The 25,441-nt window shown below is 41.6% G+C and overlaps 1 protein-coding gene across 2 annotated transcripts in view; it reads left to right on the top strand.

The window, feature by feature from the left end:
• The first annotated feature begins 1,879 nt into the window (after window positions 1–1,879).
• The window catches only part of LOC136405828 (pre-mRNA-splicing factor 18), a 68,076-nt gene continuing 44,514 nt past the window's right edge, over window positions 1,880–25,441 (top strand). For both annotated transcript variants that reach the window (XM_066385371.1, XM_066385370.1), the window contains exon 1: window positions 1,880–2,069. In XM_066385371.1, the coding sequence (XP_066241468.1) occupies window positions 2,004–2,069 (66 nt within the window). In that variant the 5' untranslated portion in view covers window positions 1,880–2,003. The remainder of the gene's footprint in view (window positions 2,070–25,441) is intronic.

Here is a 25,441-nt window from a genome sequence, read left to right as displayed (position 1 = left end):
CTTTCTGGAACACTCCTTCTTGAGGCGGTTGAACAGCTTCCTGGAACTCTTCTGCCTCAGGGGTGATTGTCCAGTAAGTAAGGATGAGGTCAGGCAGCCAGGCAGAACAACCAAAAGGCAGTTGGAAGTTCTGGTAAATTCAGATATCTATCATCTAGTACAGTGTTTTTCAACCAGTGTGCTGCGGCACACTAGTGTGCCGTGAGACATGGTCAGGTGTGCCATGGGGAAATTAAACATGGGTCTCCAAACTACGGCCTGCATGCCGGATATGGCCCATGGAGGCTACTTATCCGGCCTGCCGCCAGCCGCCTGCATCCGAACATAAACATTCCGCTCACAATCCCTCCAGCTATCAGCGACAGGAAGAGTGGAGGCACAGGGAACGCTCACTGATCAATCACCTTCTAGGACTCATCCCGACCACTAGCGATGAACCAATAGTAGGCTGCCTCTCATCCACACCCAGGAAGGTCCCCACTCGGGCTGCTGCACACTTGTTATTGTGTGGCCGGGCGAGTAGTTGAAGCTGCTACTCCTCCCCATGGTCCCGATTTCTAATCCTGGTCAGGACTGGAGGTAAATGTTACCATCACTAGATGAAGCCTCAGCCTCAACTGGTTATGTCTATCCTGATGGTGTATATAGATATTTGACCTTTTTCTTTTTAAAAGAGGCCCCCGCAGAGGGAGATATACAATGCATTACAATGCATCACAATGTTATCTAACTTTAAAGCTAAAGTTTGCTGATCTTCCTTTGGACAGTTTTTGGTTATCTGTTGCCAAGGAGTTCCCCATTCTGGCCAACAAAGCTATTTTGACATTGCTCCCGTTTTCAACCACATATCTATGTGAGCTGAGCTTCTCAAGCTTGACTGCGATAAAAACTAAAAACAGAGAGAGACTGAGAACTGTTGAGGAAGAGCTTCGTGTGTGTCTTTCTACCATTCCTGCCAGGATGTCCCTTTTGTGTTCATCGAAACAGGCCCAGGTTTCACACTAAGTGAGTATAAATACATTTAGAAAGTATATTATTAACTATATGCATAATAGGTACTGTGTTAGAGTGTCATTTTGCTAGGTGGTGTGCCCCAGGATTTTGTAAATGTAAAAAATGTGCCACAGCTCAAAAAAGGTTGAAAATCACTGATCTAGTACATTGATTTTGGCAAGAAGGTAACTTCAGAAATTCTGATGTGAACTTCTGGTATAAGCTTCTGGCATTTAACATAATTGTTCTGCCAGGAGGTTTTTAGACCTGGACGAACCGGTACAAGCAGGTATAATAATTATTTCATTAAAAATGAAGCATGTCGACCCCCACGCCATTCAGAAGACTTTTTTTTTCCCTTTTTTTTCTGAAGCTGTTTCACCTGGAAACAGGGAGAGACAGTCAGACAGACTCCCGCATGCGCCCCACCGGGACCCACCGGGCACACCCACCAGGGGGCGACGCTCTGCCCACCAGGGGGCGATGCTCTGCCCATCCTGGGCATCGCCATGTTGCGACCAGAGCCACTCTAGCGCCTGAGGCAGAGGCCACAGAGCCATCCCCAGCGCCCGGGCCATCTTTGGATCCAATGGAGCCTTGGCTGCGGGAGGGGAAGAGAGAGAGAGACAGAGAGGAAAGTGCAGCGGAGGGGTGGAGAAGCAAACCTGGCCGGGAATTGAACCCGGGTCCTCCGCACGCTAGACCGACGCCAGGGCCAGAAGACTCTTGTTTCAAGTCCACTGTCATTTGTATCTATAGCTGGGAAACTACAGGGGCACTACTGGAGGGCGCCACCAGGCGCCGCTCATCACAGAGGTTTCGTCAACAACGGGCGCCATGGGCGCTCTCTTTCCTCCTGTCGCTTACCTCAGCTTCCGCCGGAAGCGCCCCTGTCAGTGCTGCAGCCAGTATTGGGGCTCGCAGTTTTTCTTGGTCGGGTGTGCCCGGAAGGGTGAGCCTTGTCTCAAGGCGCCCAAGAGGAAACCTGGAGCTCAAAGCCAAGCGACAACATGGACATTTTGAAGTCGGAGATCCTCCGGAAGCGGCAGCTGGTGGAGGACAGGAACCTGTTGGTGGTGAGGAGCCCTGAGGTCGCGGGCGCGGGGCTGTGGAGGGGACAGCGGAGCAGGGCCGAGTGAGGGGTGGTAGTGCGAGCATGTGGGCGGGCGCGGGGCTTAGCGAGACGCCTCGCGACCCTGGCGCGGCCCCTCCAGCCCACTCCGACACCGCACTGGGGAGCCTTAGGGAGGAAGTGTGTGTGTGTGTGTTTGTGTGTGTGTGTGTGTGTGTGTGTGTGTCCCCGCACTGGGGAGCCTTAGGGAGGGTGTGTGTGTGTGTGTGTGTGTGTGTGTCCCCGCACTGGGGAGCCTTAGGGAGGGTGTGTGTGTGTGTGTGTGTGTCCCCGCACTGGGGAGCCTTAGGGAGGGTGTGTGTGTGTGTGTGTGCGCGCGCGTGCAGGAAAACGCGAGAGTTCGACAATTGCCCCCGATGCCCCTCATTACCAGCGCTGTCCCAGGTCTTGTCGTTCACGCCTGTGGCTTCACCAGGGTTTGTGCCCAGCTGAGACCTAGAGGAAGGGTAGCCTCGGAATTGGTCTTTGAGTCCTTTCTACCGGGAAACCCGTTTTTTACTACATTCTACCCAGCCCCAAGTACACATAGAAAAGTCTGTTGGTCAGCTCGTCACTGAAAGGAAGGCTAACACCGTTGGAGAAACAGTGGAGAAAGAGGAATAAGAATTACGTGATTTAGAAACAGTGGAGAAAGAGGAGTAAGAATTATGTGATTGAGGAACTTCCTTAAGTTGATCTCTGTTACCTCATTGCTTAACAATAACTTAGATCACTGGTTCTCAAAGCTTTTAATCTCAGGACCCCTTTACACTCTTTCAAATTATTGAGGATCCCAAAGGGCTTTTGTTTATGTGTTTATTGGTGTTTAATGTATTAGAAGTTAAAACTTAGAAGCTTTTTAAAGATTTATGTATTAATTTATTGATTATTTGAAAGTAGTGGTCCACTGAGTTATACAGATCTTCCAAATGTTGATATATTTCATTTACTGTAAAAGATCACCTTATTTAATATTACCAGTGACATCATGAGAAACATCTAAGTATTGGGACACTTTCAAGCTCATGATGGCAGGTTTAGGAGCTCCACAATTTTCATTTTCATGTGAAAGCTGGAATTTTATCATAGACAGCAAATGTAATCAGTTGTTTCCCAGAAGTAGCAGGCTCACTTTGTTGTTAAACTGGAGACACTGATAAGCCTCCTACCACCTGTCCTAAAACCTGCCTGGTAACTGCTCTGAGGTAACTGCTCAAATACCAATTTCACTCAACACAATGCCTCATTTATGTGGAAAACCAGGCTGTTGTTTCTGTGGCCCATTTTGTTTAATCAGGATAATGTTTTCAGTTGTATTCATGTTGTTATATGTATCAGTTGTTTATTCCTTTTATTGCTGAGTAGTATTTCATCTACATATACCCTGTTTGTTATTCCATATTACTGATGATGGGCTATTTTCAAGATTTGGCTGTTATGATCAAAGCAGCTGTGAATCTTTTTGTACAAGTCTTAGGTTTTCTCTTCTGGGAAACGCCAGGGATTGGATTTGGTAGATCTTAGTTACTTGTGTGTTTAGTTTTTATAAAAAGCAAGCAGATCTTTCTCCAAAGTGGTTGAATTATGTTACACATTGACCGCAAAGTACAGAGTTTAGATGCCTTACATTGTTTCAAAGATTTGTCAGTCTTTTTAATTTCAGCTATTAGGGTAGGTGTATTGTGGTATCTCATTGTGCATCTCCCTCTTAATAAATGGTACTGACTTTTAATTTTTTTTAAAGCAAGAGTGAGAGACAGAAACAGGAAGGGAGAGAGATGAGAAGCATCAACTTGTAGTTGCGTCACTTTAGTTGTTCATTGATTGCTTCTTATATGTTCTTTGACGGGGGTGGGGGGGTACCTCAAGCCGAGCCAGTGACCCCTTGCTCAAGCCAGCAACCTTGGGCTCAAGCCAGAGACCATAGGAAAATGTCAGTGATCCCATGTTCAAACAGGATGAGTCTGTGTTCAAGCCAGTGACCTTGGGGTTGAACTTGGGACCTCTGTGTCCTAAGTCAGTGCTCTATCCACTGTGCCACCATCTGTCAAGAGGTGTTGAGTACTTTTTAAGTGTTTTTTTTTTTTTACTATCTTTTGTTAAGTGTTAAAAAAAATTTTTTTTGGGGGGGTATTTTCTGAAGTTAGAAGCTGGGAGGCAGACAGACTTCCGCATACGCCAGATATGGATCCACCTGGCATGCCCACCAGGGTGCTATGCTCTGCCCATCTGGGCGTTTCTTCGCTGCAGCTGGAGCCATTATAGCGCCTGAGGGGGGAGGCCATGCAGCCATCCTCAGTGCCCAGGCCAACTTTGCTCCAATGGAGCCTTGGCTGTGGAAGGGGAAGAGAGAGACAGAGGAAGGAGAGGGGGAGAGGTGGAGAAGCAGATGGGCGCTAGGGGAAGAGAGAGACAGAGAAAAAGGACAGGGGGAAGGGTGGTGAAGCAGATGGGTGCTTCTTCTGTGTTCCCTCACCGGGAATTTAACCCGGGACTTCCACACGCTGGCCTGACGCTCTACCGCTGAGCCAACCAGCCAGGGCTAAGTGTTAAAATTGCTTGCGTATTTTTCAATTTTTTTTCTGATTTTCCCATTGATTTGAGAGAGAGAAAGAAAGAGAGGGAGGGAGTGGGAGGGAGGATAGGTAGAGAAGCATCAACTCACTGTTCCACTTAATTGTTCCATTTAGTTGTGCACTCATTGATTGCTCCTCCTGCATGCCCTGATTGGGGTTCGAATCGGCAACCTTGGCAGGCTGGGACAGTGCATTATCCACTGAGCCACTCGGCTAGGGCCTGTTTTCTTTTTTCTTTTATTTTCTTTCTTATTTATTTGAAGGCATTCTTTACATATTTTTGATACCAGTCCTTTGCCTGGTATATGTTTTGTGAAATAATTTCTCCAGACTGTACATTTTCTATTCATTTTTTAAAGCAAAAGCTTTTAATTTTGAGAAAGCACAGTTTATCAATTTTTTTTATGGCTACTATTTTCTGTGTACTATATGGGGATATAAAATAGTATAACCTGGTGGAAAACAGATTGGCAGTTTCTTAAAATATAAAAATACACCTGCTTTATGATTAAACCATTCCACTATTAAACATTTATTCAACAGAGTGAGATAATCTCTTGTATTATTTTCAAAAAGCTTTATGGTTTTAAAGGAAGTTAAAATAACTATTTTTTTTAAGTGAGAGGAAGGGAGATAGTGAGACAGACTGCTGCATGTGCCTCAACCAGGATCCACCTGGCACCACCTGTCTGGGGCTGATGCTCAAATTAGCCAAGCTATCTATCCTCGGTGCCTGAGGCCAACACTTGGACCAACCAAACCACTGGCTGTGAGAGGGGAAGAGAGAGAAGGGGGAGAGGGAGGGAACAGAAGCAGATGGTCGCTTTTCATGTGTGCCCTGACCAGGGATCAAACATGGAACATCTGCACACCAGACCAACACTCTCTCCACTGTGCCAACTAGTCAGGGCCTAAAATTTTTTAAATAATATTTTCTGTGGTAAGAGGTAGGGGTATTGTTTATTGTTTTACATGTGGATACCCAGTTGTTTGAGCACCATTTACTGAAAATAGTTTTCTTTCCCCCTTAGATAATTTTGGCATCATCAGAAATTAACACATTTGACCTTTGAACAATGTAGGGGGTTAAGGGTGCTGACACTCCATGCAGTCAGAAATCCTTGTATTACTTTTGACTTCCTCAAAAAGTTAACTACTAATGACCTATTGTTGAGTGGAAGCCTTACCAATAATGTAAACAGTTCATTGAAACACTTTGTATGTTATTTGTATTATGTACTGTATTCTTACAATAAAGTAAATGTTAAGAAAATTATAAGGAAGAGAAATACATTTACAGTATTAAAAAAATACTGTAATACGTGGATAAAAAATCCACGTATATGTGGAACCGCACGGTTCAAACCCATGTTGTACAAGAATCAACTAATTATTTGTATGGCTCCAATTCTGGGTGCTTTATTCTGTTCTTGTGACCTGTTTTGGATCCTTATGCTGGTGCCATACTGTCTTGATTACTGCAGCATTATGGTGAGTCTTCAAGGCAGGCAGTGTAAATGCTACCACCACTGCTACTAGGTTTTTTTGTTGTTGTTACCTGTAATTCTTCTTTGTGATATTTTGTTTTTATAGCAGCTTTACTGAGATATAATAGATATACAGTAAACCCCACATATTTAAAGTGTACCATTTGGTGAGTTTTGACATATGTATACAACCGTGCAACTATAAACATTGTAAAGAGAGTAAACATGTCCGTCTCACTCCAAAGTTTCCTTTTGCCCTTTTGTAATCCATCTTCTCATCCCTTCCTGCACTGCAATTCCATCCTGTTTACAGGGAACCACAGATCGGCTTTCTGTTACTTTAAATTAGTTTGCATTTTCTAGAGGTTTATGTAAACAAACTGGTTTAATATGTTCTTTTTTCAGTCAGCCAAATAATTCTGAGACTCATTCATGAGGTTGTATATATCAGAAATTCATTATATTTGTTACTGAGCAGTATTCCACTCTTGTATGAGTATATTATTAGTTCCCATTTTTGGCTGTTACAATAAAGCTGCTATGAACTGGTGTACAGGATTTTGTATGGACATATACTTCCATTTCTCCTGAGTAAATGCTTAAGAGTGGAATGGTTGGGTCATATAGTAAGTTTGTGTTTGACTTTATTAAAGAGTTTTTACAATATTATATTATTTATTTATTTATTTTTACAGAGACAGAGAGAGAGTCAGAGAGAGGGATAGACAGGGACAGACAGACAGGAACGGAGAGAGATTAGAAGCATCAAACATTAGTTTTTCATTGCACGTTGCAACACCGTAGTTGTTCATTGATAGCTTTCTCACATGTGCCTTGACCACGGGCCTTCAGCAGACTGAGCAATCCCTTGCTGGAGCCAGCGACCTTGGGTCCAAGCTGGTGAGCCTTGCTCAAACCAGATGAGCCTGCACTCAAGCTGGCGACCTTGGGGTCTCGAACCTGGGTCCTTCCGCATCCCAGTCTGATGCTCTATCCACTGCGCCACCGCCTGGTCAGGCTATTAAAGAGTTTTTGTAAGACTGGTGTTATTTCTGTTTACATTATTATATAATTTTATTTATTTTATATTGTATATAGTTATGTAAATACATGTAATTATAAAATAAATAGAATTCACTCCTGCAAGGTGGATTTTGATGTAGTTTTCTAGTTTGGTTGACATTGAAAAAACATATTGCCTAACTAACAGTATTCATTGACTCTACCATTTGTTTTTAATTTTCAAAAGCATTGTGTCTTTAAATTTTGTATGCACTACCATGTAGCTTATTCAGACTAAGACTTATTTTTAAATTATTTATTTGTTTAAATTTTTTCATTGATTTAACAGGGTGGGGAAGGGAAAGACAAAGACAGAAATACATCAACTTGTTTTACTTAGTTGTCCCATCTAGTTGTATACTCATCAGTTTCCTCTTTTTTGGGGGTGGTTTTTTGTTTGTTTGTTTTTTGTGAGAGAGACATAGACAGACAGGAAGAGAGATGAGAAGTATCAACTCATTGTTGTGGCACTATTAGTTGTTCATTGATTGCTTTCTTATATGTGCCTTGACTGGGTGGCTTAAGCCGAGCCAGTGACCCCTAGCTCTAGCCAATGACCTTGGGTTCAAGCCAGTGATTTTGGGTTTACATCAATGATCCCACGCTCAAGCTGGCAACCCCTCACACAAGCTCTACTACCGCTATATTACTGTCAGTCTCTCCCTTTAGGTCTGTCAGTATTTGCTTTATATATTTAAGGGCTCTTATGTTAGGTGCATAGATGTTTAGGATAGTCATAGCCTCTTTTTTTTTTTTTTAATTATTATTGAGGGACAGAGAGGCAGAGACAGACTCTAGTATGCGCCCTGGTAGCCTAGCTTTTAGCATCTGAGGCTGAGGCTATTGAGCCAACTTCAGCACCCGGGGCCAACTTTGCTTGAACCATTCAAGCCATGGCTGTGGGAGGAGAAGGGGGGAGGGAGGAGAAGCAAATGGTCACTTCCTCTGTGTGCCCTGACTAGTAATTGAACCCAGGACTTCCACAAGACAGGCTGATGCTCTACTGCTGAGCCAACCAGCCAGGGCTGTCATACCCTCTTTTCAAGATTGCTGAGGCTATTCATGTTCTTTTTTGGTTATATAGAAATTTTTGGAATAAGTGTTCTATATCTTTGAAGTATGTCATTGGTATTTTAATTAGTATTGCATCGAATTTATAAATTGCTTTGGGTAATATAGATATTTTAATGATGTTTATTCTTCCTAACCATGAGCACGGCATATGCTTCCACTTGTTTGTATCTTGCTTGATTTTTTAAATCAATGTTTTATAATTTTCTGAGTACAAGTCTTTAATCTCCTTGGTTAAATTTACTCCTAGGTAAATTTTTTGGTTGCAATAGTGAAGGGGATTGTTTCCTTAATTTCTCTTTATGACAGTTCATTGTTGGTGTATAAAAATGCCTCTGATTTCTGAGTATTAATTTTATATCCTGCCACCTTGCTGAATTCATTTATCAGGTCTAGTAGTTTTTTTACTGTAACTTTAGGGTTTCCTATATACAATATCATATCATCTACAAATAATGATAGTTTTACTTCTACTTTTCCAATTAGGTTGCCTTTTATTTCTTCTTCTTGTCTGATTGCTGTGGCTAGGACTTCCATCCTTATGGGTGTTTCTTTGTATAGGTGATTGACTGTTTTTCTCTTACAGCTTTTAATATTCTTTCTTTATCTCTTAGCTTTAGTATTTTGATTATGATATGTCTTGGTGTGGGTCTCTTTGGTTTCTTTTTTAATGGGGTTCTCTCTGCTTCTTGAACTTGTGCGACTCTTTCCTGCATCAATTTAGGGAAATTTTCAGCTAAAATTTCCTTAAAGAACTTCTCTGGTCCTTGTTCTTTCTCTTCTCCTTCAGGAACCCCTATGTGGATATTGTTTCTCTTCATGTTGTCACAGAGCTCTTTTAGAGTTTTCTCAGTCTTTTTGATCCTCTTTTCTTTTTGCTTTTCTGTATTCGTGCTTTCGCTTATCTTGTCCTCTAAGTTGCTGATTCGATCCTCTGCTTCATCCAGCCTGCTTTTAATTCCTTGTAGTGTAGTCTTCATTTTTGATATTGTGTTTGTCATTTCTGTCTGGTTATTCTTTAGGATTTCTGTGTCCTTTTTGATGCTTACAGTTTCTTTATTGAGGTGTTAAGTCCATCCATTGTAGCTTTGAGATCCTTAAGCATCCAAATAATCATTATTTTATACTCTGCATTCAAATAATCAAATAATTTGATTATTTCCGATTCATCCAGGACTTCTTCTGAGGAGTGATCTTGTTGAATTTGACTTATGCTTCTCTGCCTTCCCATTATGTATGACTTGTATAGGCTTTTTCCAGTTGTGATCTCCTTACCTAGTAGAGCCACTTTGAAGTCTTGATTTGCAGTTTTCTTAACTGGGTGGTAATTTTGTTTACTGATCTGAGCAGGGAGCTTAATTGAAGTGTATCCAGGAATGCGGTGGGTATAACCTCTGAGACTCTGCCAGCTACTCTCTGGGGGCGGGTGCTTTCTCAGTTTCAGTGTGTGTGTGGGAGGGTGTATCTCAGATCTCCATGGAGACCTGAGTTACTGCCCCTCCTCCCCACTTTCTGTTTTCAGCTGTGTCTTTTTGCGCTGATTGGAGCTGGAAAGCTTTCTGGAGGTGGGTCACCCAGAACCACTTTAGGCTTGTGCTGTGTGGAGGGATCAACCCCTCCTGCAGCTATGGCCACCTCTGCACTGGATGAGTCAGCTTCTCAGGTCATCCCATGCATTCCTCTGCCCGTCACCATCTGCCTCTCTCTCTCCCCCATTTCCTTTTGGAAGACAAGCCAGTCCTCTCAGCCCATCTCCTTCCCAGGTCCCCAGGCAGTGGCTGTGAGCAATATTTTCTGCTCTTCTTCTTGTAATGAGAGTCCTCTAGGCTCTCAGCCTCACCCCCTTCCCTCCTGGAAGCAGGTGAGCCCCCACCATGCCTCCACACTCCCTACCAGGCTTGGGTGGCTTCTTCTTTGCTCCTTGGTTTTTGAGACTTGTTCTTTTAGTCCAAAGTTAGTTTTTTTTGCTGATTGTTCCTAAATTAATTTGTAATCCAGTTTGGTGGTGTAAGATGGGATTCTGTGCATCTGCCTACTCTGCTGCCATCTTGGTATCCCTCAGCTTTTTTTTTCTTGTTTTCACTTGATATATCCTTTTTCATTCTCTTCCTTTTTTTTTTTGTATTTTTTTGAAGTTAGAAGTGGCAGGGGAGAGGGAGGTAGACAGACTCTTGCATGCACCCAACCGGGATCCACCTGGCATGCCGACCAGGGGTGATGCTTGGTTCATGTGGGGCATTTTTCCACTGCAACCGGAGCCATTCTAGTGCCTGAGGCGGAGGCTGTGGAGCCATCCTCAGCACCCAGGCCAGCTTTGCTCCAGGGGAGCTTGGCTGCGGCAGCGGAAGAGAGAGACAGGGAGAAAGGAGAGGGGGAAGGGTGGAGGAGCAGATGGACACTTCTCTGTGTCCTGGCTGGGAATCGAACCTGGGACTTCCACATGCCAAGCCCACACTCTGCCTCTGAGCCAACTGACCAGGGCCTCATCCCTTTACTTTTAATCCATATATGTCTTTCGATTAAAGTAGGTCTCCTGTAAGTAGCTTATGTACAGATCTTGTCTTCTTACCCATTTGGCCATCTATGTCTTTTGATTAGAGCATTTAATCCATTTACACTTAAAACAATTATTTATTGGTATGTGATTATTGATATTTTATTGTTTCTGATTGGTTTAGTAATTCTTGCCTGTTCCTTATTCTCCTGCTCTCTTACATGGTGATTTGTATAGTGTTGTGTAAAGGGATTCCTTTCCCTTTATTTCTTGTATATTTTTTTACAGGTTTTTGGTGTTTGGCTATCATGTGCTTTATATATATATATATATATATATATATATATATATATATATATATATATATATATATATATTAAGCTGTGTTTATAGCCGACTATCTTAAGTTGATGGTCGCTTAAATTTGAGTTCATTCTAAAATCACTGTAGTTTTTATTCATCCTCTCCATGTTTATGTTTTTGTCATTATTTTTTACATCCTTTGTATGTATGTGTTTATATCTTTTTATTTATTCTTGTAATTACACGATTTTCTTACTTTTGCCTTTTAACCTTTGTACTAGCTTTACAGTTGGTTGATCCATTGCTTTTACTGTTTGTCTTTGCCAAATTTTTTTTCTTATACTTGACTATTCATATTTTCTGTTTTTTAATTTTCTACTTTCAATAGTTCCTTTAGTATTTCTTGTGATACTGGTTTACGGGTGATGAACTCCTTTCACTTTTTCTTATCTAGGAAACTCTTTATCTCTTCTTCAATTCTAAAAGATCGCCTTGGTAGGTAAAGTAATCTTCATTGTGAAGTCTTTACTTTTCATCACTTTGAATATTTTGTGCCAGTCTCTTCTGGCCTGCAGTGTTTCTTTTGAGAAATCAGCTGACAGTCTTATGGGATCTCCCTTGTATGAAACTAAGTGCTATTCTCTTGCTTCTTTTAAGATCCTCTCTTTATCTTAGACCTTTTTCATTTTAATTATGATGTGTCTTGGTGTGGTTCTTCACCAGGTTAGGGAACTCTTTGGTCATCGTTTCTTCAGATAGGTTTTCAAACCCTTGCTCTCTCTGTTCTCTCTGGTACCCCTATGATGTGAATGTTAGTATGCTTATTTTTGTCCCAGAGCTGTTTTTTTTTTTAATTATTATATACTTATTTATTTTAGCTGAGAGGAGGGGCGTTGTGAGGTAGACTCCCGCATACGCCCTGATCAGAATTCACCCAGCAACCCCATCTGAGGCTGACACTTGAGTACCAAGCTATCTGTAGCACCCCAGGCTGTTGTGCTTTGAAGGAGCTATCCTCAGCACCAGGGCCATACTCAAACCCATCCTGCCACTGGCTGCAGAAGGAGAAGAGGAAGAGCAAGGGAAGAGGGAGAGAGAGAAGCAGATGGTCACTTCTCCTGTGTGCATACGCCAGGCTGATGATCTATCTACTGAGCCACCAGCCAGGGCCATATCTAGCTATTTTTAGCACCTTAGGCTGACACACTCGAACTAACTGAGCTGTCCTCAGTGCATGGGGCAAAACTCAAACCAGTTGAGCCACTGGCTGTGGGAGGGAAAGGGAGAGAATGGGGAGAGGGAGTGGGGAGAAGCAGATGATCAGTTCTCCTGTGTGCCATGACCGGAAATCAAACCTGGGACATCCATATGTCGGGCTAATGCTCTGTCCACTGAGCCACCAGCTAGGGTTTTGTTGTTTTTTTAAAATGTATTCACTGTTTTTGGCAAGAGAGGAACAGAGAGAGGGGGAAAGACAGGAACATCCATCTGTTTCTGTATGTGCCCTGGGTGGGGATTGGACCCACAACTTCTGTGCTTTGGGACGATTCTGTAATCATCTGAGTGGTCTAGCCAGGGCTTTTTTTTTCTTTTGCTGTTCTGACTGGGTGTTTTCTGCTGCCTATCTTCCAGGTAGCTGATTTGATCCTTTGTTTCATCTGATCTACTGATGATTCCCTCTAACATTCTTTTCATTTTAGTTATTTTTTTCTTTATTTCTGACTGGTTGTTTTTTATCATGTCTGCTTCTTTGATGAAATTCTCACTGAGATCATCTATTTTTCCCCTAAGTCAGTGGTCGGCAAACTCATTAGTCAACAGAGCCAAATATCAACAGTACAAAGATTGAAATTTCTTTTCAGAGCCAATTTTTTAAACTTAAACTATATAGGTAGATACATTTCTTATCGAGGTAGTTCCCACATATGGTATTTTGTGGAAGAGCCACACTCAAGAGGCCAAAGAGCTGCATGTGGCTCAGGAGCTGCTGTTTGCCGGCTAGGGCCCTAAGTTAATTGAGCACCCTTATAACCAGTGTTTTGAACTATATATCTGGTAGATTGTTTATCACCATTGTTTTAAGTTTTGTTTTTGTTTCTAAAGTTTTTTTTGGTTCTTTTATTTGGGACCAATTCTGTCTCCTCATTAGGCTGATTCCCTGTGTTTGTTTCTGTATATTAGGTAGATTTACTATGTCTCCTGCTCTTGGCAGTTTGGTCTTATGTAGTAGGTGTCTTGTGCAGCCCTGTGGTGAAGTCTCCTTGGTCACCTGAGCCGGCTTGGTTGTATGTTCCCCTCTCTTGTTATGGAGCCTTGATTGCTGTTGGGATGTCAGGCTGACTGGCAGTGAGGGTTCTGTGACAAGAGCAGACAGGCTGTTGTGTGGGGTTGACCACATGGTGTGAGAGTTGTTTTAGCGAGGCTCTGGTGCCAGCTAAGTCTACCTTTCAGGTGTGTCATTGTGGTGCTGGCTGTGTGATGCTCTGTGTTATCTGAAGCCAGCCACTGGGTATGTTGGATCTGGAACCTCTTGAGAGGGTGAATTGCAATTGGTTGTTGCTTGTGCTGGACTTGGAGGTCCTTGGGAGAGCCTGTGCTGCAAACCGAGGCCAGCTGCCACTAATGTCAGCCTTGGGACCCTTTGGTAGGCACCATGGTGTGAGCTGAGACCTTTTTTGCCAGGCTTGGGGCCACCTGGTGGGATTTACAATACAAGTTGAGACAGGTCACTGTTTGTGTTGGGCTTGCGCCTGCTTAGCAAGAGGTACAGGGAATATTAAGGCCATCTGCTGCTTGTTTGGTATTTTTGGAGCTTTGACAGATTTTAGGGAAGTCTTCAGGACAAGCCAAGGCAGGTCACTCTTTTGGAAAAGCCTCTGAAAATGGCTCCAACCATGTGTATGAGTTGTTTGGGATAGGATCTCATGGAATAACCAAGGTGTGGTCAGCACTATTAGCCAGGTCAGTGGAGAGCAGAGATATGGCACCTGTCAGTTCATCCTCCCAGGAGAGAGTTGCCTGACCTCTGCCCTTCACACCCTCACTCTGAATCTACTCAATTTAATTCTTCCCTGTACGTCCCTAGTGCTTTATCTGTTGCTGCCTGTGCATTGGAGCCTAGAGTAAGTTTACAAGTAAGAGGGTCTGTTCTCAGGCTCTCTAAGAGGATGCTTTGGTCTATACCAGCTCTCTTTCTTACTTAGAAACCACCTTCACTGGTTTTCTCAGGCTGATGTTATGCAGACTCCTTCCTGGCACTGGTATTCTGGGTTTAGGAGCCCAGTGTGGTACTGGACCCTTGACTCTTCAAAGGGGACCCTTTGTACTGAGATATTCCTCCTAATTCTGAACCACCACACTGTGGGTTCTGTGTCTCTACCCTACAGTCCCATAGTGGTTACTTCTTTATATCCTTAGTTATAGGATTTCTGTTCACCTATTCTTTAGGTGGTTCTCACTGATGGTTGTTCTGTAATTTGGTTGTAATTTTGATATGATTTTGGGAGGAGGCCTGCAGAGCATTAAACCTACATTGCCATTTTGACCAGAGTCTGTTTTCTTCATTTTTAATACAAATGATAGCATATAAGAGCCACTCACTACTACATAGGGTTTTCATTTGTGAAAATGTAAAACCCACCTAATTAAAAAAACAAAACCTCATATAACAAAAACTGACAAAATCCTGAAATTGAAACAATAAAGGGAAGAACTTTAGTAACCAATTTGGAAGATAATTGGAAAATAATAAACAATTAGGGAGAATAATGTATCAATATATTCTAGTAAATTGGAAAATCAAAGTTATGTAAATGACTAAAAAAGAAATAAAAGAGAAAATGAGAACGAATCTGTAAGTGAGAAAGAAATAAGGAATTTGTCTGCCAGCTGAAAGAGGAAAGCAGATGAAGCATAAGAGAAGTCAGAGAGGATTCTTTGGGTTTGCACCTTGGATATTGTTTATGACCTGAGTATTTTTCAGTAGAGCAATAAGAAAGGACACCCAATTGTTTGGTGACTGCAAAGAGAATTGGAGGTGAGGAAATGGAGACAGAGGAGAGAAATATTTCAGTGTAGTTCTGCTGTAAATGGCACTCAGCATGGTACCCAGTGCAGAGTAAAGAATTTTTCCTTTAAGTTTGCCGTCTTGAGCTTATGTAAGAAATGGTTGTCTGCTGCCAGTAGAGGGGAAAGGTATAGATACAGAAGAGAAAATAGATAATTGATTATGAGACATTCCTGAGAAAGGCAGGAGGAATTGATGGAATACAGTTGAAAGGTAGTGGTCTTAATCAGGAAGGATCCCTTACATTCTGAAATGAAGGGATCCATACAGGTGCAAGTAAGGATTGGTGCTGGAAGGAATGTGCAGAAATATTTGTTGATGGTTTCAAGTCTTTGTAGATTGGCTTAGTTATATGCTGAAAATGAGAGGAGAAATGAAGGGATAAGAGGTTTAAGCAAATGGGGAATGGGTAACGATCAGTGTAGACAGTAGGAGAGAAAACAGTGGTAAAGTACACCAGGATCAGAGGACACCATTGGGGCCCAAATGGTGTCCCACTATTGCTTAGCACCGTGCGTGCAGGCATGGAGAATTCCAACAAGAAGATTCTGCTAGGACTGTTCTCACTCACTGGTCTCAGGACCTCTTTACAGACTTTTTATTGGTAGTTCTGGAGAGCTTTTGATTATGTAGGGTGTGTTTATTGATAATGACTTTCTTAGACATAAAAAATGGGGTCCTGGCTGGTTAGTTCAGTTGATTCGGAGCATGTCTTTAAATGACAGGTTGCAGATTGGATCCTGGATCAGGGCACACATGGGAAGCAACCAAGAAATGTACGACTGAGTGGAACAATTTGTGAATGCTTCCCGTCCCCTCACCTCTCTCTCCCTTCCTCTCTCTGTCTCTCTAAAAATCAATAAAAATTATGCCCTGGCCGGATAGCTTGGTTGGAGCGTTGTCCCCGAGCACTGAGATTTTTGGTTCTATTTCCTGGTCAGGGCACACACAGGAGCAGCTCAATGTTTCTGTCTCTCTCTCTCTCTCTCTCTTCCTGCCACTCTCAAAAAAATAAATCTGTCCATCTATATAAATAAAAATGTAAATGTTCATTTGTTCAAAATCTTAAATCTCCAAAAGTTCTACACTGATTGCTTTGAAATTTTGACACAATGTTGCATTCGAATATTCATGTGTTTTTATGTTTTTATATACCTACTATTATGTAGATGTCACACCTGTGACAGGTAAAAACATGCTTTTTTTGAAAAACAGCTCCATCTGTTGGATGTAAAAGCAACACACACTATACTAAATATTTTACGATTCCATTTCAATGTTATGGGAGAAATATAAATCGCACATGGCTGAAGATATTTTCCGTCGAATATGCAAGAAAATTCAAATATAAACATGGATTTCACAGCAGAAATCTACAACGAAGCATTGATAATGATTGAAGATTTGTGCTTAGAAATCATGAACAAAGTTCTCAATCAATTGGGAATGCCATCACTGAATCAATCTGCTGCTGCTTCGTTCGATGTAGAATTGTGTCATGAACAAAATTAAAACATGGGTGATCTTTTGTCGTATGTGCAATCAAATATTCCTAAGCTAACGCTTGAGCAAAAAGGCATTTATGATCAAATAATGCAAACTGTCAATAACGGGGTTGGAGAAATCTTCTTAGATGTGCCAGGAGGAACTGGTCAAACGTTCCTAATTAGATTGATTCTGGCAGCAATTTGATCCCAAAATGACATAACGTTAGCTCTTGCATCGTCCAAAATAACTGTGACATTGCTACCAGGTATAAGAACTGCTCATTTGACTTTGAAATTGCCATTGAACATGCAATTCATTGAAACTCCCACGTGCAACATTTCCAAAGCATCCGGCATGGGAAAATTATTGGAAAAATGCAAACTTATTGTTTGGGATGAATGCACAATGGCACACAAAAAATCGCGCAAGGCTCTTGATTGATCATAGCAAGATTTGCGTGGAAACGTCAGACCATTTGGGAACGCATATTGCTTGCAGGAGATTTCAGACAAATATTACCTGTAATTCCTTGATGGACACTAGTGGATGAAATAAATGTTTGCCTGTAATACTCTACTTTGTGACGACGCATAAAAACATTAAAATTAACTACAAATATGCATGTCCAGCTGCATAACAATTGATCAGCTGAGATATTCTCACATCAATTTCTGGAAATTGGGAATGGAAAGGTGCTGGTTGATCTGACCTTACAACGAATTTAATTGCCTCATAACTTCTGCAATTTAGTGACGTCAAAAGAAGAATTGGAGATGACGTCAGAGTAATGGCGCGGTAGGAAGCGATACCGATAAATCTCCCCCAAAACTCAACAAGATCTTCAACCAGAAACAGAAAAACCTATCCTTGGAGCCTCCAGATGTTTCTCAATACACCCGAAGGTATGGTCGAGCGAAAAATTGGCTAAATATATAATCAAACCCCGAAGGAAATAGGGAGTGAGAAATGCTCCACCTTCCTCACTAACCTAAACAGGGTGGCTTTCACTGGGAACTGAGAATATAGAAACTGAGGTGGGCAAAGGGAGTGAATAGATCCAGGCTGCGGCACAAACGGCCGAACCAGGCTGTGGCACAGAGATCCAAGCTGAGGAAAAACTGTTCCTGTGGCAACCCGGGCAATACAAGCTAACACTTGTGCCAAACCCAGACAAAGAAAGACAAGCAGGGCAGCCATTTTCCCTGATCTCCTGGTCGGCGTGCGCAGATAGTGGGCAAGAGATTTCTTCCAAAGCCCGGGGAGTGTGCGCCTGTGTTGTCCCACAGAGAGGCAGAGTCAGAGGCCTTTGTGTGGGCTGAAAGCGGAATCTCCGGGCCGCCCCAGCGCCCTGGAAAAGCCACGCAAGGAGAGAGAGGAAGAGACAATTCCAATGCTGGAACTTTTCCGTGCGGGCGGGGGATTCACTCAGAGGGTGAGGCGGCTGGCATGATATCCTGTTAGGCGCACGCGCGCGCAGAGTGAGCAAGAGATTCCTCCGAGCACCTCAGGAGTGGGCGCCTGTGTTACCCCACAGAGGGGCAGAGTCAGAGGCCTCTGTGTGGGCCAAAAGCGGAATCTTCGGACCGCTCCAGCGCCCTGAGGGAGCCGCGCACGGGGACGGAGCGAGAGCCAATTCCAACGCTGAAACTTTTCCGTGCGGGCGGGGGTTTCACTCAGAGTGAGAGGCGGCCGGCCTGATATCACGGTCTGCCCGTGCAGATAGTGAGCAAGAGATTCCTCCGAGTGCCATGGTAGTGCCTGCCCATGTTATCCCACAGAGGGGCAGAGTCAGGGGCCTTTGTGTGGGCCAAAAAGCGGAATCTCGGGCCACCCCGGCACCTTGAAAAAGCCGCACCCGGGGACGGAGCGAGAGCCAATTCCAACGCTGCAACTTTTCCGTGCGGGTGGGGGTTTCACTCGGAGTGAGAGGCGGCTGGCCTGATATCCTGGTCTGCACGTGCAGATAGTGGGCGAGAGATTCCTCCTATCCTGGTCTGCACTGCGCAGATAGTGGGTGAGAGATTCCTCCAAGTGCCTCGGCAGTGCGCGCCCGTGTTATCCCACAGAGTGGCAGAGCCAGAGGTCTTTGAGTGGGCGGAAGCCCCGCCTGATTATGCTAGCAGCTCTGACTGGCTGAGTCTTACCCAGAGCCCTGTGCTGAGTGGGAAGAGTGGGGATTTGCCAGCTCTTTGAGCCTCTTACTATCCAGGCAGAGGCAGCAGCAACCTCATAGCTGGATTATCAGGCTACTAATTGAGGAAAGAAAGACTAGGATAAAGGCTCCAGGAAGATGGACTCCCTCACTGGCGGAGCCTATAAATGCTAATGAGCCTCGACTGCCAACAAGACTGAAGCACAATACACGACATCACCATAGAGACTTATCAACTGCAAACCTCTACCTGAGCGTTCCAAAGGGGCAGAATCCGAGGTACACAGTCACTGACCAGGAAAAGGGAGAGAAAAGAAAAAGCAAGAAGATAACCTCTCAAAATCAAGAATAATCCGCAGACTTTATAGCCTATCCCATTTTATTATATTTGTTCGTTTGTTTCTCTTATCTTTACTCTTGATATTTTTTATTCCTCCTCCAATTTGGTTGTTTAACTCTCTGCCGGTCTTACTCTTTCCTCTCCTTGAACTACACTACCCATAAGTGTTACATCTCCCATTATCTTTTCTTTCCTCTTCCTTTCTCTCTATGAGGGTTGCACTCTAAAACCCTTAACTCTCTCTCTCTCTCTCTCCTCTTTTTTCTTTTTTCTTCTTTTAGTGGTTCCCTCTTTTTTCTCTCTCTCTGTCTCTTTCTTTTCTCCCTCTATATTAGTTTCTTCCTTTCTCCTTTATGTCTCCTCTTATTCAAACCTCAATAACGAACAATATCTTATCTGGGACTCAAACTTATGTTTGTGGCATTTTGGGGGGTTTTTACTTCACCTTTTTAACACACTAGCAGTGCTCCCATCCCTGGCTCGCCATTTTATCTAGTTCTTGTTCCACTAAATACAATAGTAATTTTTTAATTTGTCCCTCCATTTTCCTATTTCCCTTTTATTCCTCTCATCATAACTCTTAGTCAACCAACACCTAAAAGCAAATCATTTTATTCTTGACCCAATTTTTTTTTTCTTATTTGCTTTTTGTGGGTCGATATGCCCTTTTTTTTTTTTTTTTTTTTGCCCCTTTATTACTTCTTCCCAATTCAGGCCCTCCATTACAGGCATTGTTTATTCTATTTAGTATAATATAATTCACAGTTCATCACAACATTTTCTCAAGAAAGAGGGGAGAGGAGAGGAGAGGAAAAAAAGGAGGGAGGGGGAAATTTCCTTTTTTAAAAAAAATTTTTATTTTTTATTTTTCTTTAATTATTAATTTTTTTAAAAAAACAACTCTTCAATTTTTTATTTTTTTAACTTTTTATTCTTTATTAAATCTCATTAATACTATCAACAAAACCACCCTCAGATGCCATTAAGGAAGAGAAAATTGAATATCATGGATACAAAAGAAAGAGAGGTAACACAGCTAGATGAGGAAAAATCTATGGAGAAAAAATTTAATATATTGGAAACCTTGGAGCTAAATGACAGAGAATTTAAGATAGAAATCCTAAAAATTCTCCAAGATATACAAGAAAACACAGAAAGGCAATTTAGAGAGCTCAGAAAACAACTCAACGAACACAAAGAATATATTTCCAAGGAAATTGAAAGTATAAAAACAAATCAAACAGAGATGAAAAACTCAATTCACGAGCTGAAAAACGTAACAAGCTTAGCTAATAGAACAGGCCAGATAGAAGGTAGGATTAGTGAAATAGAAGACAAGCAACTTGAGGCACAACAGAGAGAAGAAAAGACTCAAAAATTAAAAAAAAATGAGATAGCCCTACAAGAATTATCTGACTCCATCAAAAAGAATAACGTAAGAATAATAGGTATATCAGAGGGAGAAGAGAGAGAAAATGGAATGGAGAACATACTCAAACAAATAATAGATGAGAACTTCCCAAGCCTGTGGAAAGAACTAAAGCCTCAAATTCAAGAAGCAAACAGAACTCTGAGTTTTCTTAACCCCAACAAACCTACTCCAAGGCATATCATAATGAAATTGGCACAAACCAATGGCAAAGAAAAAATTCTCAAGGCAGCCAGGGAAAAGAAGAATACAAAAAATAAAGGAAGGCCCATTAGATTATCATCAGATTCCTCAGCAGAAACTCTACAAGCTAGAAGAGAGTGGACCCCAATTTTTAAAGTCCTGAAAGAGAGGAACTTTCAGCCACGAATACTATACCCATCAAAACTATCCTTCAAATATGAAGGAGAAATAAAAACATTCACAGATACAGAAAAGATGAGGGAATTTATCATCAAAAAACCCCCACTCCAGGAATTACTAAAGTGGGTTCTCCAATCAGATACAAAGAACAACAAAAACAAAAAAACAAAGCCACAAGTAAAAGCTCCAAGAAGAACGCAATAAAACCAAATTTAAACTGTGACAACAACAAAAAGAAAGGGGGGAAGAGGATGGAGATTAACAGTAGCAAAGGACGATGGAGTGCAAAAGTACTCACAAAATAGTGCGCTACAATGAACAGGGTAGGAACCCTTTTCATTGCTTAAAGGTAACCACCATTGAAAAAACCACCACAGAAGCACATGAGATAAAAAAGATAGCAACAGAGGAAAGATGTATGAAATACAACCAAATAAAAACAAAAGATAGAAAAACAAAAGAGAAGGATCAAACAAGACACAAAACTAACAGAAAGCAATCTATAAAATGGCAATAGGGGACTCACAAGTGTCAATAATTACACTAAATGTAAACGGATTAAACTCACCAATAAAAAGGCACAGAGTAGCAGAATGGATTAAAAAAGAAAATCCAACTGTATGCTGCCTACAGGAAACTCATCTAAGTAACAAGGATAAAAACAAATTCAAAGTGAAAGGCTGGAAAACAATGCTCCAAGCAAACAATATCCAAAAAAAAAGCAGCCGTAGCAATACTCATATCTGATAATGCTGACTACAAGACAGCAAAAGTACTCAGAGACAAAAATGGCCATTTCATAATGGCTAAGGAAACACTGAATCAAGAAGACATAACAATTCTTAATATATATGCACCAAACCAAGGAGCACCAAAATATATAAGACAGCTACTTATTGACCTTAAAACAAAAACTGACAACAATACAATCATACTTGGAGACCTCAATAAACCGCTGACGGCTATAGATCAGTCATCCAAACAGAGAATCAACAAAGATATAGTGGCCTTATACAAAACACTAGAGCACCTGGATATTATAGACATCTACAGGACATTTCATCCCAAAGTGACTGAGTATACATTTTTCTCCAGTGTACATGGATCATTCTCAAGAATTGACCATATGTTGGGTCACAAAAACAACATCAGCAAATTCAGAAAAATCGAAGTTGTACCAAGCATATTTTCTGATCATAAAGCCTTGAAACTAGAATTCAACTGCAAAAAAGAGGAAAAAAATCCCACAAAAATGTGGAAACTAAACAACATACTTTTAAAAAATGAATGGGTCAAAGAAGAAATAAGTGCAGAGATCAAAAGATATATACAGACTAATGAAAATGACAGTACCACATATCAGAATCTATGGGATGCAGCAAAAGCAGTGATAAGAGGGAAGTTCATATCACTTCAGGCATATATGAACAAACAAGAGAGAGCCCAAGTGAACCACTTAACTTCACACCTTAAGGAACTAGAAAAAGAAGAACAAAGACAACCCAAAACCAGCCAAAGAAAGGAGATAATAAAAATCAGAGCAGAAATAAATGAAATAGAGAACAGAAAAACTATAGAAAAAATTAATAGAACAAGGAGCTTGTTCTTTGAAAAGATCAACAAAATTGACAAACCCTTGGCAAGACATACCAAGGAAAAAAGAGAACTCATATAAACAAAATCCAAAATGAAAGAGGAGAAATCACCACAGACACTGTAGATCAATGTTTCACAACCTTTTTTGTGCCATGCCCCACCTTAACCTTTCTAAAATTTTTATTTTCCCCCTATGTAACATACATAACTTTTAACGTTAAAAAATTGATTTGTTCACTTAATAAACATAAATGATAGGTTCTAGGAAGAAATCTCTATGAAATTGTTAACAAAACACTAAGTAAAATTTCAAAACATATAATGGAAAACAAATTTAAATTCCAAATAATATTAATACAGATTTTTCTATATTAATTAATTATTTTAATTTAGTGTGATCCTTGCGCTTGATGCTTGCTGCACAGAGATTTTATATAAGGTTCCAATTTGGTTAGCTTTAGTCTCAAGTCTCCATGTTGTGTTATATCCAGCCAATTTCTATTTTTTACCAGTAAATCATTTACAGCACTAAATCCACATTCAGCTAAAAATGAAGATGGAAACGGTAGCAATAGTTTTCTTGCACATTTGGTTGAATTTGGGTATTTGATTTCTGTTTCCTCACAAAGCCATGCCATCGCTCCTTTGATATTAAATAAAGCTTTAACTGACTCATCATTTTGCAATTCTGCGAGTTCTTGATACTGCATATTTGATATATCAGACAAATCCACTAACATTGGCTGCATCATCCATGTTGGGAAATCAATTTGTTTTAAATCAGAAAATCTTTCTTTTAAATCAGCCGATAGAATATTCAAATGATTGACAGTAACAAGTAAAGCGGTATCAGTTACTTCACATTTTTGGAGCCAATGAAACTGTTTAAAGTTTTTTTTTTTGTTTGTTTGTTTTTTTGTATTTTTCTGAAGCTGGAAACGGGGAGAGACAGTTAGACAGACTCCTGCATGCGCCCGACCGAGATCCACCCGGCACGCCCACCAGGGGCTACGCTCTGCCCACCAGGGGGCAATGCTTTGCCCCTCTGGGGCATCACTTTGTTGCGACCAGAGCCACTCTAGCGCCTGGAGCAGAAGCCAAGGAGCCATCCCCAGTGCCCGGGCCATCTTTGCTCCAGTGGAACCTCGGCTGCAGGAGGGGAAGAGAGAGACAGAGAGGAAGGAGAGGGGGAGGGCTGGTGAAGCAGATGGGCGCTTCTCCTGTGTGCACTGGTCGGGAATCGAACCCGGGACTTCTGCACGCCAGGCCGACGCTCTACCACTGAGCCAGCCAGCCAGGGCCTGTTTAAAGTTTTTGTTGTTAATATGTTTCTGACGTAACTCAATATTGGTAATGAAACCAAATATCTTTGCTTTTGCATTGACAAGAGTTTTATTTGTTCCTTGAAGTTGCTTATTTAATATATTTAGTTTTTCAAAGATATCGGCTAAATAACTCACAAATGCTTTACCATCTATTGTTAACAGATACTTCATTTCAGGTTTGTCGCTTAAAAAATCACTAAGAGTATCAAACAGTTCCATAAATCTTTTCAAACAGTTTCCTTTAGATAGCCATCTTACTTCATTATGAAGTAAAAGTCTCACATGGTCTTCATTTTGTTCTTCACAAAATAGCTTGAAAAGACGCTCACATTTGGTACTAACTTTAATAGCATTAACACACTTTATTACTGTATGTAATACTTCATTCAGAACAGGCGAGATGTTTTTAGCTACCAAGTTTTCCCTATGAATAACACAATGCACAAGAATCATTTCTGGATTTGCATCTTTCATCAATTTTTTTTTTTTTGTATTTGTCTGAAGCTGGAAACGGGGAGATACAGTCAGACAGACTCCCGCATGCGCCCGACCGGGATCCATCCGGCACACCCACCAGGGGCGACGCTCTGCCCACCAGGGTGTGATGCTCTGCCCCTCCGGGGCGTCGCTCTGCTGCGACCAGAGCCACTCTAGCGCCTGGGGCAGAGGCCAAGGAGCCATCCCCAGCGCCCAGGCCATCTTTGCTCCAATGGAGCCTTGGCTGCGGGAGGGGAAGAGAGAGACAGAGAGAAAGGAGGGGGGGGGGGTGGAGAAGCAAATGGGCGCTTCTCCTATGTGCCCTGGCCGGGAATCGAACCCAGGTCCCCCGCATGCCAGGCCGACGCTCTACCGCTGATCCAACCGGCCAGGGCCTCTTTCATCAATTTTAAGCAGCCATTTTTCTTGCCCATCATATTGGGAGCACCGTCTGCAGCACAAGATGTTATATTTTTCATTGGTATATCATTGACATCTAAGTAGTTTTTTAGCTTATTATATATATCTTTGGAGGTAGTGGTGCTTTCTAATCTTTTACAGAACAACATTTCTTCAGCAAAATGTCCTTTATCAATATATCTTACGTAAGTTATTAATACTGCCTCACTGTCTCTCAAAGTTGATTCATCCATTTGCAAGGAGAATTTTCTTGTTTTCAGCTTTTCAATAAGTTGTTTTTCAATATCCTCACTCATTTCATCTCTTCTGCTATCAGAATTGTTATTGAGTGGCATAGCTTTCACATCTTTGTCATCTTTTTCAAGAACCGTTTTAGAAATGCTGATATTGACGGTTTTATTAAATTCTCTCCTATAGTGTGATTTTCTCCAGTTTTAGCGATGACTAAAGAAATTTGATATCTAGCCTCAAGAACACGATTATTAGTTGAAGTATGAGCAGTAAATAGAGACTTTAATGTTCGTTTTTCAAAATTTTTCTTTAAAGTTTTAAAGTAACTCAAATCTGAATTAATATGAGCTCTATGTTTCACCTTCAAATGTGCCTCAAGACGACCTCGTTTCATTGATTCGTTGGTCAAGCATTGCTGGCATAAAAGACAAAAAGGAATCCGCTCATCGTGAACAGT

Source organism: Saccopteryx leptura, chromosome 5, assembly GCF_036850995.1.
Source record: "Saccopteryx leptura isolate mSacLep1 chromosome 5, mSacLep1_pri_phased_curated, whole genome shotgun sequence".
NCBI classification, from domain to species: domain Eukaryota; kingdom Metazoa; phylum Chordata; class Mammalia; order Chiroptera; family Emballonuridae; genus Saccopteryx; species Saccopteryx leptura.
Note: the sequence above shows the minus strand (reverse complement) of the source record. Positions and strands in the feature narration are given on the sequence as shown.